The 14,003-nt window shown below is 40.5% G+C and overlaps 1 protein-coding gene across 6 annotated transcripts in view; it reads left to right on the top strand.

Moving 5' to 3' along the window:
- trim36 (tripartite motif containing 36) overlaps positions 1 to 14,003 on the top strand; it is a 30,858-nt gene that overhangs the window by 13,175 nt on the left and 3,680 nt on the right. For 5 of the 6 annotated variants that reach the window (XM_047329199.1, XM_035639343.2, XM_035639344.2 and 2 more), the window contains 10 exons: positions 1,130 to 1,476; positions 2,186 to 2,332; positions 3,740 to 3,835; positions 4,728 to 4,865; positions 5,007 to 5,122; positions 6,129 to 6,250; positions 10,203 to 10,320; positions 10,410 to 10,615; positions 12,725 to 12,908; positions 13,355 to 13,468. In XM_047329199.1, coding sequence (XP_047185155.1) covers positions 1,130 to 1,476; positions 2,186 to 2,332; positions 3,740 to 3,835; positions 4,728 to 4,865; positions 5,007 to 5,122; positions 6,129 to 6,250; positions 10,203 to 10,320; positions 10,410 to 10,615; positions 12,725 to 12,908; positions 13,355 to 13,468 — 1,588 coding nt within the window. Of the gene's footprint in view, positions 1 to 27; positions 109 to 1,129; positions 1,477 to 2,185; positions 2,333 to 3,739; positions 3,836 to 4,727; positions 4,866 to 5,006; positions 5,123 to 6,128; positions 6,251 to 10,202; positions 10,321 to 10,409; positions 10,616 to 12,724; positions 12,909 to 13,354; positions 13,469 to 14,003 lie in introns of all 6 variants that reach the window. The other variant, XM_047329197.1, reaches the window with a different exon arrangement.

The raw sequence follows: 14,003 nt of genomic DNA, 5'->3' as shown, positions 1-14,003 counted from the left end.
CTGAGGAGTGTTTGATTTAATTTTCAGGTCCTCGGAAACGGAGTGGAAATACTGCCTTGAAAACTGAGATAAATCCAGCACTCCTCGCTTCCCCTGTCCCCCAAAAACGTGAAGCATTATTTTCTTTCTGCGTGTGCCGACTCCAGTTTGCTGGCTTTAAGTGTGTCATGAAGGTGTTTTCCAGACCCTGCTTGCGTCTGTGATGTGACCTTGTGTAAAAATGTGTTTGTTTCCACCTCGTGTTACTGTGTTGCTGCTTTGTTGTGATGCTGCTGCATCAGTAACAAGCACGACATTGTGAGAAACTCTTGAAAGCAGTTTTGCTTTAAGAGGAGTTCTGTGGTCTTGTGAAAAAAAAAGTTGGGGCATTGAACTGGACATGTCATAATAGTTAAATAATTAGTTTTCTATTTAAAACGTTTTTTTCTTTTCTTAGTGTCATTCATCTGCATTGCTTGATTTAAAAAAAATAAATAAATAAATAAAAAAATAAAAAAAAGATAAATTTCCTTTGTCCAGATCATTGTGAGCACTTAAAATACTTTTCACTCCCATGGTAAACATTGAATGACTTGCAGTGAAAATGAATTTCTCATGAATCCCTATTCGCTCCAAGGATGCTCTCCTCCCCATGACTATCCTTTATCTCATCTCTCCTCATTCTTCCCCAGTACTCATGGAGTGTCTCTCTCCCTGGATCCCTGAATGACGACTGCTCAGTAATATTGCCTGTATTGGTGTTTGCTCCATACATCCGTCTCTATTGAGTACTGGTCATTGTGAAAATAAAGTACAAAGGGAGACATGCTGAGGCTCTATTTGTGAAGGCTTGACATTTCCATGGGGGCTATCAAAGGCTTTTTTAATAATTGGCAAGAGAGTGCTGATGATGTAATGCTGCTTTTGTGAAACTCGGCCCAGAACATGACCTGTTGAACATATTTTCCATAGCCCGTATTCGATTCTTGGAAACAACTCCTTCACTGTAAAGTCAAAGTCAAAGAACATTTTTGTTCACATGTCACAATAGAGCCTCAGGCAAGATTTTCAAACTGGGAGACTCAAGGCTAGGAATCTGTGCTGCACATGATCTTTTCTCACTGTCCTGCCTTCGCACGTTCTCCTCCAGGCTCCATCTCGTCCCCGGGGTGGCGCAGAGGGTCCGTGACTCCACGGGTCACCACCATCGCATGCCCAGGCTGCCAACATGACATCGACCTCGGCGAGCGCGGCATCAGTATGCTGTTCCGTAACTTCACCTTGGAGAACATCGTCGAGCGATACCGCCAGGCGGCCCGAGCCGCTGTGGCCATTATGTGTAACATCTGCAAGCCTCCACAGCTGCAGGAGGCCACAAAGAGCTGTATGGACTGCAAGGCGAGCTATTGTAACGAGTGCTTCAAGCTGCACCACCCCTGGGGCACACCCAAAGCTCAGCACGAGTATGTTGGTCCCACAACAAACTTTAGGCCCAAGGCAAGTATCAGCACCGGTCAACTGTTTCTGTATTTATCTGTAATAGCCTAAAAAAAACAACCTCAGGGATACCCAGACAAATTATCATCCATTCAGTTGGACTCTGAACATTCTTCGGTGATAAGTAGTCACAATGTTCCAGAAATACATATCAGCACATATAGATTTGTTTTCGGACTCTGTCACTATCTGGTTTTAGTATGGCTCCCGTGCCAGATGGGCGTGGCCAGAGGAGTTGGTTAGTTTCAGTCCCATTCGAGTGAACGTGATATCTCAGAAACCCCTGGAGTATTTTTGGGGGTTTTTCGTTTTTTAACATCTGGCACAAAGAATTCTGATAACTTGACCTTGTATAACTTCTCGATTTTGAAGTATGGTTGAAAACTCCACCTCCTGGCTTTGTCTGTATGTTTCATCTGTTTCCGTTCCTTTTGTTGCGCAAACTGCTAAATGCTCAGTTTAACTTCTGATGGGGATCTTGGCAGTGAAAAAGTGCTGATATAAATTCTATTTTGAGACACTTCAGGAAATGGCGCGCAGAGAGCCGTCTTACGTATTGGTCATCTTCCCGTTTCACTTCAGCTGGTTTTTGATCACTGAAGTGTAAAAGCAACTTGCTGTAATCTGTGCTGTCAAACATTGCAGTTAAGTGTGCGAGTGTATGCATTTGTCTAACTTGAACTTGCTGTTATGTTTTTAAATATCCCAGGTGCTCATGTGTCCGGAGCACGAGATGGAGAAGGTGAACATGTACTGCGAGGTCTGCAGACGACCCGTGTGTCACCTCTGTAAATTGGGAGGATCTCACGCCAACCACAAAGTCACGTCCATGGGCAGCGCCTACAAGATCCTCAAGGTGCCACGATCAGACGCTCGTACACTCTGAGAACTAGTTGCTTTTGTCTGTCTGTCTGTCTGTCTGTCTGTCTGTGTTGGAGGTGTGTGTTGAATACACTGGACATTGTTTTGTTATCTGTGATCACTAACACAATACTGGTTTACAATAACAAGGATTAAGGAGATCTTGAATACAATGCCACTGTTAACTAAGGCCTGAAATTTAATCATTGGCCAAATCAGCCTCGGCACTTTCATGTTTTTAAACATGATGATTTTACTAAGCAAGTTTTAAACTACAATTGACAAGGCTCTGTTATATGATTCTAACACCCCTTCTTAAAAATATATGTCTTTAGTGTATTTAAGGATTCCTTTGAAGCAGATTGATCCTCAGCCTTTTGTTAGTTGATTCACGGAGCAGCATTGAATGATCTTCAAGTGAGTCTTTTGATGATTCAGTATCTTCCTTCAGTGGGATTAGTGATGTTACATCATAGTTAGTTTGTTTATTGAAACCTTAAGAGCAGGGTTTCTTTTCCTCTACCTCCCTCGACTGGTCCCTGAATCTGTCATCTCTTGCTGTAATATTAATGCCTGATCTGTACACGTGCTGGCATAAAGACACTAGATTGTATCAGTTTGTCTTTGTTTGTAACTGAACCCTGGCCTTGTGTGTGGTCGTCAGATATTTGCAGTAGAATTGATTTCAATCAGATATAATCTTTATGTTGTCAGGTTTAACCTATGTGCAGAGAGTAATGTCAGGTGATTATGTTTTAGGACTGTCTGGTTGCTATAACGGAACTTCACAACACAAAAGAACATCAAACCACTGACAGAATAGCTTTTATGTGAAATATGTTGAATAGTAATTTAATCTCGTTGCATGAGTGCTCAAGCTTAGTGGACTTGATGCTAGGTGGTTCAGCAAGGCGCAGCAGAATCAGTGAAATTCAATCTTCTGGCCTGTGTTGAAACACTATGGCGCTTAATATTTAATGAGACCATTTGTTCCCCTTGATTTTGTGTGCACCGTATCTTCAAATTGTTGGAAGACGTACAGATGTCCTGGAAACCTTCGTCATTCAGGAAGTAGTTTGGTTTCAGTTGCTTTGAAATGCACCGTCACTGTCCCAGGCTCTCGCACTGGTTCATGTAGTAACTCTACATGTGTCCAGATGTTCACATCAGTCAGGGGATACTGCAGGCTGCAGCTGGCTCTCGTGAGCTCATGAGAAGAAATTGATGAAATCCAAATCCTCGCAATAACACATACAAAAATGTATGTATGCAGTGTAATGGGCAGCTGTCCCTTCACTCATGGTTGTGTACATAGGCCATGTCTTATTCTCTGTTGATGTGCACGTGCTTCAGACGTTAATCCAACTGCACTCTAAATGCTGCTGATCTCTTCTCTCTACAGGAGAAGCTGGCCAAGAGTATCCATTACCTCATCAGCAAAGAGGACCAGGTCAGGACTCAGATTACTGATCTTGAGCAGCTCATCAGTCACACCGAGGTGAGAGAGCTGACTCATGCTGCTGCAACTCCAACGTCCCTTTTTCCCCCCACTCCATTCCTTACTTTTTACAGGATGCAATACAGAATATTGTTTTCATTTTCAGTTTCAGCTTTAATCATTAATCAAACAGTCAAGGGGATTTATTCATTCATTCCAATTTACATTTTTCCAGTTTTAGACCTACCGCTTCAGGTCTCTAGTCTTCCTTCTCAAAGAGAATTTGCATTACTACTATTAATATTTCTTAAGGCATTTCCTTACCCTGTGAAAAAATGATATCACTTAACCAACAACTTTTTTCAAAGGGTTTAATGAGTGGAACTCTTCTTACAGGATACCAATATTTATACAGCTTTTTCAAAACCAGTTTTTCCCTAGTGTGCAAATAAGGAAGGACATTAAAGAAACGGAATGCAAAGTATGCAAACAAGGGAACACGGGATTTGCTTTTTAATTTACCTCACACTCGTCTAAATTTCAATCTATCACCTTGTTGCCCTTTAAATTGAATGCTGGCCCTGTCTGGTCAAATGTACCACTCATTTTGAAAGAGCAGTGTCTGGGACTAATGGAGACAGTTAAAACAAAACTACGTAACATTTGAAGGAACATTTGATAAATAAAAACACTGTGCTCTCCAGATAGTGGAGGCTAACTGAGGTTTAGTTAAGACTGTGACTGTACTTCATTTACCATTTTCATGTTTTTTTATTTTACATTTTTAGTCTCCAACATGAGGATTCAAAATTTGTGGCAGCTTTTTCTGCCTCCTGATTTTTTATTTATCCTGCACCTAATGCTGTATTTATCATTTAGGGTGGGATATACTCAAAGAGTTTGATTTGCTTTTCACAAATTAATTTTAAAAAATCTCTCCTCCTCCTTGAAGGAAAACGGTCAGCTAGCAGAGCGTCGAGCCAACGAGCACTTTGAGCGACTGTTTGAGACTCTGCAGGAGAGGAAATCGGAGATGCTCAGATCCATTGAACAGTCTCGTAGCCGACGCCTGAACCAACTCAAGGGCCAGGTATAAAAAATCTGTACTAAATTTGATTTCTATCGATTTATCCTCTACATACATCCCAAAAAAAGGCAACGAGTCTTTTTCCAAGATGCTGACAGGTTGACTGTCATTACATAATGCTATGGTGTTTGATTATTTCCCCAGGTGGAGGAGTACCAAGGCATGTTGGAGAACAGTGGTCTGGTGGGCTACGCTCAGGAGGTGCTGAAAGAGACGGACCAGTCCTGCTTTGTACAGACCGCAAAGCAGCTGCATGTCAGGTACAGCTGGGTGATTGGTGTGATCATTTTTCATCAATACATTGATTAATGGTGTGATGGTTTTCTGAGATGAGTTTGGAGACATTTATCTTCATTGGAAATTTGAGCCTTTTATTGTCAATTACAGTTTATGGGAAAGAGCATTTAAGCAGTTTCACAATATTGTAAGTACAATCCTAGAAAGTGTTATCACAATATTGATAATTATGTACACAGCATTAATTATATAAACTGTTGTTTGATTGAGCCTTGATTTATAGTTAGTAGCTTGCAAAATTCAATGATTTAAAAATCACTGTAATATATTTATTTTGTTCTACTTAATGTAAAATTTAAAATCTCAAACTAGTTCAAAATCAACATTATCTTTAAAATTAGATGCATCAAAATGTAGCCTCACATAATTTACAGTGGATTAATAATCAACAGTACTGGTGCTCCTTCAACCCAACAACACGACGCTGGGCGAAGTTGAACAGTTATGGTCACCCATAGCTTTTACCCACTAAAATCCTGACTGCAAACTGCACTAAATGGTGAAATTAATAATTAAGCGGCTTAGTAATGATTACCTGATATAAATATATTACAGAAGCTAAAGATGATTATTTAACAAGCTTTCACACTGAAGTCTGTAATGACTCATTTTGTGTTGTTCAAATTAGTTATTAGAGACACCTCCCTCTTCCTCGGTGGATTTTATAATAAGGATTTGGTCAGTTACAGTGTTGAGGGCATCAGTCTGATTATGAGGGACTGGAGTGGCTCAGGAGCACAGAGGTTACTAAACTCAAAGGCAGTCAAGGAGAGTCTTGAGGAGCAGTGTCCAGTCAGTGCTGCGTATTGGAGAGTCTTCTGCTCTAAGGTGACTAATTGATCTCCTTTAGCAGCTTTTGATTATCAGGGAACGTTTTCACTCAGTGCTTTGCATTGCTTTGCAATGCATTCATGCTAATCAAAATCAGCCTCCACTGAAAACGATATTGTCTGCCTTGTGTGTTTTCAGGATCCAGAAGGCCACTGAATCTCTGCGGACCTTCCACCCTGCTGCTGACCCCTGCTTTGATGAGTTTGTTCTGGACACGTCCAGAGAAGAAACTCTTCTCAAAGAGATGTGCTTTGGTGGAGGTATGACCAGTTTTATTTCAGTTAGATGGTGTGATTTTGTCATTCTTGCATTGCTTTGATGTTTCAACACATGACTTTCTGGAAAGAAAATCTTTGAAAATAAAATGGTCTTTACTCACATGTCCTGTGAACTATGGCTGTATAATATAGAGCCTAGCCATTTCAAAAGGTTTAACAAACAAGGTTGTTGGGTTTTTTTGGTGTTTTTTTTTGGCAAGTGACAATATGGCCATAATAAACAGGTTTTCATCCCCTGTCCACCACATGCCCAGCCCTGTGAACTGTGCTCTACTAAAAGGTCAGAGGTCATCTATGGGCAGCTAAATTGGATGAACAGGTTGAACCCTGGATATAGAAGTGGATTTCACGGCTCTGTGGCGCTTTGTTCTGGTCTGCTGATTTACAAAGGCTTGATGTGTGAACGACTGCACAGGTAGAAGTTTCCCAGGGAAGAAAAGATTCACACTTTTCCGGTTGCACTGGCACAATGCAAATATATATATATATATTTATATTAAATATAATAAATTGGAGTAATTCTTCCACATTATTTTAGATTTATTCAATCTTATGAGACTGAGGCAAAAGAGCTGAAGCAGCAGCAATATTCAAGTGTCCGATGATATTACATCACACTACTCAACTATTGGTGTCCAGGTACAATGATTCCTCTAAGGGAAATATGAATTGTTAAATAAACTCACAGATATTTTTTTTGTTAAGTTTTGTTAGGTGATAATAGTTTCCTCCGTAGTAAATTGTAAAAATTTTTGTAGACCAATTTGATAATGAACATTTTAATCAGAAGTTAACAAAATTCTCATTTTGAGAATAAATATGTATTGTGATTGTATTGTGTATGTGATTTGTAAAGGTTGGAACTACTTGGCAGGTTAAAAAATGTTGTAGAGAGAAGTGAAAACAAATGATCAATAAAGGCTACCATGAGCAAAGATCAAAGGTTGGCAGACAATTGACCAGGTTGCAAAAATGTATCAATAAATGTAAATTACTAAAGTGAAAGATCAGGGGCAACATCAGCTCCTTACAAGGAGACAATCTTTAACATGACTCATAAAACTGCTGCGGTCGCGTGCATGTTGCAAACTGTGGTAAAACTTAAGATAATCGTCAGATTAAGGTGTTTGTTGACTAGGCTAAAATGTAATTCACAATGGGAGACCAATACATGCAATACTGCATATATTCTTTCTGTAAACGACCATTAGCCCCTTTTCAAATGCTTCAGTGTGGCTCATATCTAATGTGACAACACTGTCAGTGACGGGAAGAGAAGCAGTATTGAATATCATTGTTACAAGAGAGTGACAGTTTGTCATAACAAATCAATAACAGTTTGTTTGGGTTTATCAGTGTAAATGATAAACTGGTCAGTGAGGTTGAGCGGCAGCCGTGTTTCCAGACTTTGGCTTTCTACAAAAAAATGTTAATTAGTGAGGGATTAAATGACGTCGACCAACCTGAGGTCTCTGTTGGCAGAGAGCCATCATCCCCCACGTGGGTGCAACTAAACTGACCATTGTGGCCGTGGCCGTTGGTGACAAACAAAGCTGGGAGTAACGTGAGCTTTGGGCTTTTGTTGCTACAGTGGAGAGCCCGCTGTGAGCTTGTTTAAAATCGGTGATGTGAGCGTCATCTGGGCAGTTGGCTCCGTCTTTCTGTATTTTCTGTGACTCGTCAAAAGAAAGTTGGATAATAATCAAATAACAGTGGCGCTGATAGTTTGAAGGAACTGCTTTACTCTGTGTTCAACAACATGTGATACTTACAAATGGATAGAAAATGTTTCTGTTGTGAGCACACACATAATGCCTAAACTCAAGGTTTTTCTTCTAAAAAGCGGTTCTAGGTGAGTCCTTGCTGCATCCATATTGGTAAAGTGGTGTACGCAGCAGTTGGAAGGCATATTGATGTCTTTAATCGAAGTGCCCTGCGGGAGTTCATGATGCTCTTAGTTCGAGTTTAGAGAGAAAAAGGGGTGGGGGCATTTATATACTGCAGGAATTTAATTGAAGTCCTGGCAGCGGTGAAGAACCACTACAGTGTTTTTGAATAGTGCCCTGATGCATCCATTATACAGGAAATGGAAAACACAATTATGTTTAGTGATAAGGGTGTTTTAAAAAAAACTTTACATTTTTCTGAACTTACTGAAGCTCTTTCTGTTATGGACTGAGTGCTCAAGACAACATCTCTTAATATCCCATTTTCAAGTCTTTACAATGATCTAGGATTGGCAGCCATCTTGTTGATGTATAATGCTGCATTTGTTGAATTTTGCTCCATGTCCATAGCTTTTCTAGGAATGTTTCTTTAGGGGGGGGAACACCGTGTTTGAGTTCTCATATGTTCACCCAGCTGTGGCCTTCCTGTGGGGTTTGACCCCATGCTCTGTTCCTCAAGTGGCTTTGAAAGGCTGTGCTGTTGAGTGTAAATGCCCATTTGTGTTCCAGTTTTAAATTGGCGGCTCCTCAAAATGCCAGCCTCCAGAAGAGTTTCTCATGTTTTTTCCAGCACAGGAAACAATGGATTTGAGCAGATTGTAAGGTCCTGACATGTCGAAGGTCCAGTTCTCTCACGTTTGCAGATGGACCAGTGGGATGAAAATGGACACAAGAGAAGATGGCTCTTTGCAGTGTAACTTGGCCTTGGTGCTGTATGTAGGTGATCAATAGTGCTTGCTATGCTGGAGGGCTGACTGCCCCATTTGGTCCTGGCCTTGTGGTCCATCTGTTGGAAACAGATTTACTGTTAATCTAACATGGTGGAGAGGGGTAGGTTTTATTCTGACTTTGCTGGGATTAAGATGGAAGGAATACAATTTTGGAAACTCAATGTTATAGTTTATTTGTAAGGGACAGTTTCCATCGGTCAAGCGACGAAAATGAAAAGTTGAAACTAAACCGTTTCACCCATTCCCCTAAAAAAGTACCACCACTTTTTTTTTTTTTAAGTCCTGCATTATATAATGCATCTGCACATTATAGTAGGTCACCAACATGATTGTCAAAGGACAAGCTAACGAAGGAGAAAGCTGTTCCTGTGAGAAACTGAAGATTAGCCAAGTGACTCTCGAGGCTGCGAAAGCTCAGCAGCAGTGGTGACACACTGGTCAGAGGGGGATGAGTCTATTGGGGAAAGTGAGTAGATGAAAAGAGCTTTAGAAGCGTGAGTAATCGGGATTGTAAAAAGATGAAGAAAATGGGACAAAGAACTAAAGGCAGATTTTTGCAAAGGGGAATTTTCATAGAGAAAGTGTTAGATATGTGAAGAAAAAGATGATAAAAGGAACCATTACTTAGATGTTGCTGACATAAATGAGAGGACTAATGGGAGGACGATGAATATAAAGTCAGAGCTTGACGGATTGATGCTTCATAGGAAATCTTACACCAACAGGAGAAGAAAAGACAAATGTGTTTGGAAAAGTGAAATGGAAAAAAGGGCAAGTGGGGGAGAAGAGGAGAGAGGTGGTGGTGGTGCTTTACAAAGTGCATTTCCTGGCAGTGAGTCTGTGAAAACCTCTTAACAGGCTCCATTATGCAAGACAGTCTTGTCCATTGTCCTGCATGGATAGTCCTGATCCTGACAAATCCAATCTTTGCCTCACTTACACGTGCAGTATTTGCTTAACCCAAGTTATTAAGCTGAAGTACTGTACTCGGCATGATTAGGACAGTTTTACTGGAACTCCCTTTTGTGTAAGTTGTAGTTTTTCCAATTATGTATAAGGTGTGTTATATCTAGCTAATCACCACAAATTAGTTTTTTCAGTATTAACCTCATGTGCAATGTGTTAAAATCCTGGATAAAAATGCAGTTGAGTCTTGCCATCTCTGATTTACATTTGTTGTACAGTTGTAAGACATCTGATTTACAACTGTTGTTCCTGGTTTTCTTTCCCTAATGTACTTTCTTTCTCCTCCTTCAGTTCCAGACCCTCCTCTGATTGACCTGTCCCATAGCAGAGTCTATAACGAGGCCTCCATCACCTGGAGGCTGTCGGATGACCACCTACCAACCGATCACCACGTGCTTGAGTACCGCAGGTGTGTGCAAACATAAATTAAATAACGGCAAAAAAATTGAAGGACTGAGATCGCCAAATTACATGACTACAATCTTTTTTTCCCTCCAGACTCAGCGGCCCAAGTCAATCCCCGTCCCAGGAGGACGGCGAGGACAGTGGGGTCTGGAGGGCGACAGACCGAGTGTATGGTCCGAGCACTGTCGTGTGTGACCTGGAGGCCGACAGCCTGTACTCTTTCAGGGTCCGAAGCTGCAGGAACTCCATGTTCAGCCCCTACAGCCCCGAGGTCTCCCTCCACACACCACCTTCGCCCGGTAAGCCTGAGGGGCGTGGTGAGGCTTTTCCATTATGTTGAAAAAATGTTTTTTTGCAAAGGTTTTATTCTATTCTCCCAATGAGGGCTGTGTTCTTTGTCTGTCCTCTGGGTCTTGAGTTGGATGTTAGAAAAAAAAAAAGGAATGGGATGAAGGAGGTGTTGAGGCAATTTGAATATACTAAAAAAACTGAGGCTGAGTTCTTGAATTTTAAAAAATGTTGCTACTCTGACTGTTATTATTATTTGTTTTAAAGCTCAGTCAAGACAAGCTGCTAGTTGTTGTTGGAGCCAAGTGCACAACATTTTAATTATGTCGGGGATTAAGCTCCTGTCTATTGAAGAACCAGCCCCTGTTTTGGGGCCTCTTTTGGCCAAGGCAACAGCTGAGCTCCTCTGTCCCAAACACTTCTCAGAGTACCTGAGTGTTTAGTGTTTTTGGGGGTAATGAAGCAAATGCTGTTTTCATTATCACCATGGTACTGGCTTTTGTATCTCCGATGGATGAAACCAAAAGCTTTTGTCTGAGTGCGTGAGATGGAGGGCGATGTACAGTGTGACAGCTTGGTTAAAAAAAACCTGCACTTGCATCTGTTGCTCGCATTTTAATATTCAAAACAACGCTAGGTGGGATTAATTAAAAACGTTCATCATCCCCAGCCATCTGCTGAACTTCAATTCAATTCATAATAATTGTAATATAATATTCTCACATTAAGGGATTTTTATACTCTCCGTATCCTGTCAGTCTAAAAGTCTTGGTTTTGTGGTAGTGTCACTTCCCAGGAATTAGAATATCTTCAGAATTCGTATCTTTCCTCCCCCCATGGCAGTGGCCTGCATCAAAATCATCCTGGTGCACACGTCACACTGATCTGATGTAGCTTCGCTTTGATTTGTGTCCTTGTCATTTGTGTTTTGATTGGACCTTCCACATTCCTTTGGTCTCTGGTACGTGTACGACTGAGCGGATGGATTCGCTGTGCGTCAGTAATGAGGTGGAATTTCAAGCTGGGGTGCAGACAACACAACTTGCATGTATTGCAGTTGGGGTGTTAGACAACAACATGACACGTTTTCATTTGGTTTTCCCATGTGGTGCTATGGCAACATTTGTTTACTCTGGGGGGAAAAACACCTTTTAATAAATAACTAGGTCTACTTCTTCTTAACTGCATTTGAAATTAAGGTAAAGTTGCTTTGGCACAAATTATTTCAGTGCTGCATCTTATTTGTGGGTTAAAAGAAATAATAATTTCATAACATGGCATCATATGTCAATGTTGCAACATGGATGTAGGCTTTTTCAAATTAAAAATGAACCATTTCCAAAGACTAACAAGATTGGTCAAACTAGTCTCTTATTTATTTAAAGACAAAAATGGTGTGAGTGGACAAAAACAATTGGATCCACATTTCATTACTAGTGTTTGTGCCAAAAATGCATAAAATTAACCCAGTTTTCTTCTGTCTGAGACATGGCACTGTTTTGGGATTCTGTCTGTGTCTGTGCTTCCCCTCTACATAATTGCACATAAAGCTGCAGCCATGGTCACTGTTCACCCGTTAGGTGGGCTTATACTGTTAGCATTATCATGCCCTAGTTAGTATAAGGACTCCCTGCACACATGTAAATGAACGGTCTTGTGTAGACCTCAGATGGCATGAGATGGTTGAGTGAACAGGCATGATCATGTCAGCCTTTATTTTTCCTGGATTATGGTAATCTGGGCCTTTGGCCTAAAATACTATTTATAGTATGGCATTTGCACAAAAGAAATGAGGATTGACTATCGTGTGTTTATTCTTCATGATGTGATGATGGCGATACAAAGTAGGTCTTTTTGTAGCTTTTCAGATTATGTTATGGCGCCCCCATGTGTCAGCCTTTGACAATTACCCCGCTTCAAATTGAAAGCTGGGAATAAACCATTGCCTTTTTGCACGCTCAACAAAATCTCTTTTAAAACTTAATCAGGTTTTCTTCACTTGTTTCTTTTTCTTTATCTTGCTATCCTCTCCTCAACTCGTGTTTTCTTGTCCACCTGTCCTGTGCCTCCTCTTCCCATTTGTCAATTCTCATTTGCCCCCCATGTCTGGTCACATTCAGCTTTAGGTTTCCTGTTCAGCGACAAGTGTGGCTTCAGTACGGAGAGGCTCATCCTAAACAAGCGACGGGACACCGTGGAGAGCGTAGCGGGCATGGCCTACCTCCTTGCAGCAGAACGTGTGCAGACGGGCAGCTATATTGGACTAGATTACATAATTGGGGACACGGGCATCTCTCAGGGAAGGTATGCCAAAAACTGACAACACTTTGAACAAAGGAGCAGTGTAAAGCCGATGCAGTATTTTCTTCATAACATAATGGACCTCAATATAAGATTCTCTCTAAAGGAAAAAAGTATGAGATGTACACACTGAGTTTAAATCTTAAAAACAACAATACATGGAGTCATTTTTTGATTCACGGAAGCCTGTCTGGCTTTTTTGACTAAATGAGAATATGAAATATTCAAGAGAGCATAATGGAACTTTATTTTTGAGCTGGTTGGAGAATTAAATTGTTATTTTTGTACCATTATCAGGCTACGTTTAGGAGTTATATTTCACTTATCATTGAGGAGAATTTGGCACCAAGCAAGCCAGAGGACAAATCAGAAAATCAGCCATGAATGCATCATAATTTCCAGTCATGCAGTAAAAAATGGAATTTGCTCTTTTTTTGTTTTGTTTGCAGACACTATTGGGCCTTTAAGGTGGAACCATACTCCTACATGGTTAAAGTTGGAGTGGCCTCTGACTCAAAGCTGATTGAATGGTTTCACAATCCCAGAGATACCAGCAGTCCAAGGTGAGTCCACGTCTATGCAGAACAATTTGTCTATAATCAGTAGACATTGCGAGAAACTTTGGGACCTTTTTGAGCCTAATTGCAACACAGACGCAAACAAAGACTAACAATCTCATTACAGCAATAAGTGTTTGAGTCAGTTAATCCTGTGATGTAAGAGAACCAGCGTAAACTCGTAATGAGCTTACTCACAGACAAAGCCTGCCTTTCTCACTGTACCAGCTCATGTCAAAGCAAGTAAAGCAACATACTATTTACACAATTTTATTTAGATTCTGTGGTAATAACAATGTATGGAAGGTGATAAACATCAGGGAGCATTCAACCAAGAATTAGGAGGTTACGTTTACATTTTTCCTTAGTCCTTAAGAAATAGGTTCAATACAAATACGTTTTTTTTTCTCTCATATTAGATAAGTAACATGACTCCAAATTTCTACATCTCTGTAGTTGTCTAAATCTCAGGAATATAGATTAAATTGAAATGTATCAGTTTTAATTTTGACAATGCGTTAATTGTTAATAATTCCCCTTT

Source organism: Scophthalmus maximus, chromosome 19 (genome assembly GCF_022379125.1).
Source record: "Scophthalmus maximus strain ysfricsl-2021 chromosome 19, ASM2237912v1, whole genome shotgun sequence".
NCBI classification, from domain to species: Eukaryota; Metazoa; Chordata; class Actinopteri; order Pleuronectiformes; family Scophthalmidae; genus Scophthalmus; species Scophthalmus maximus.
The sequence above is the reverse complement of the archived record's forward strand: the minus strand, read 5'-3'. Positions and strand labels throughout refer to the sequence as shown.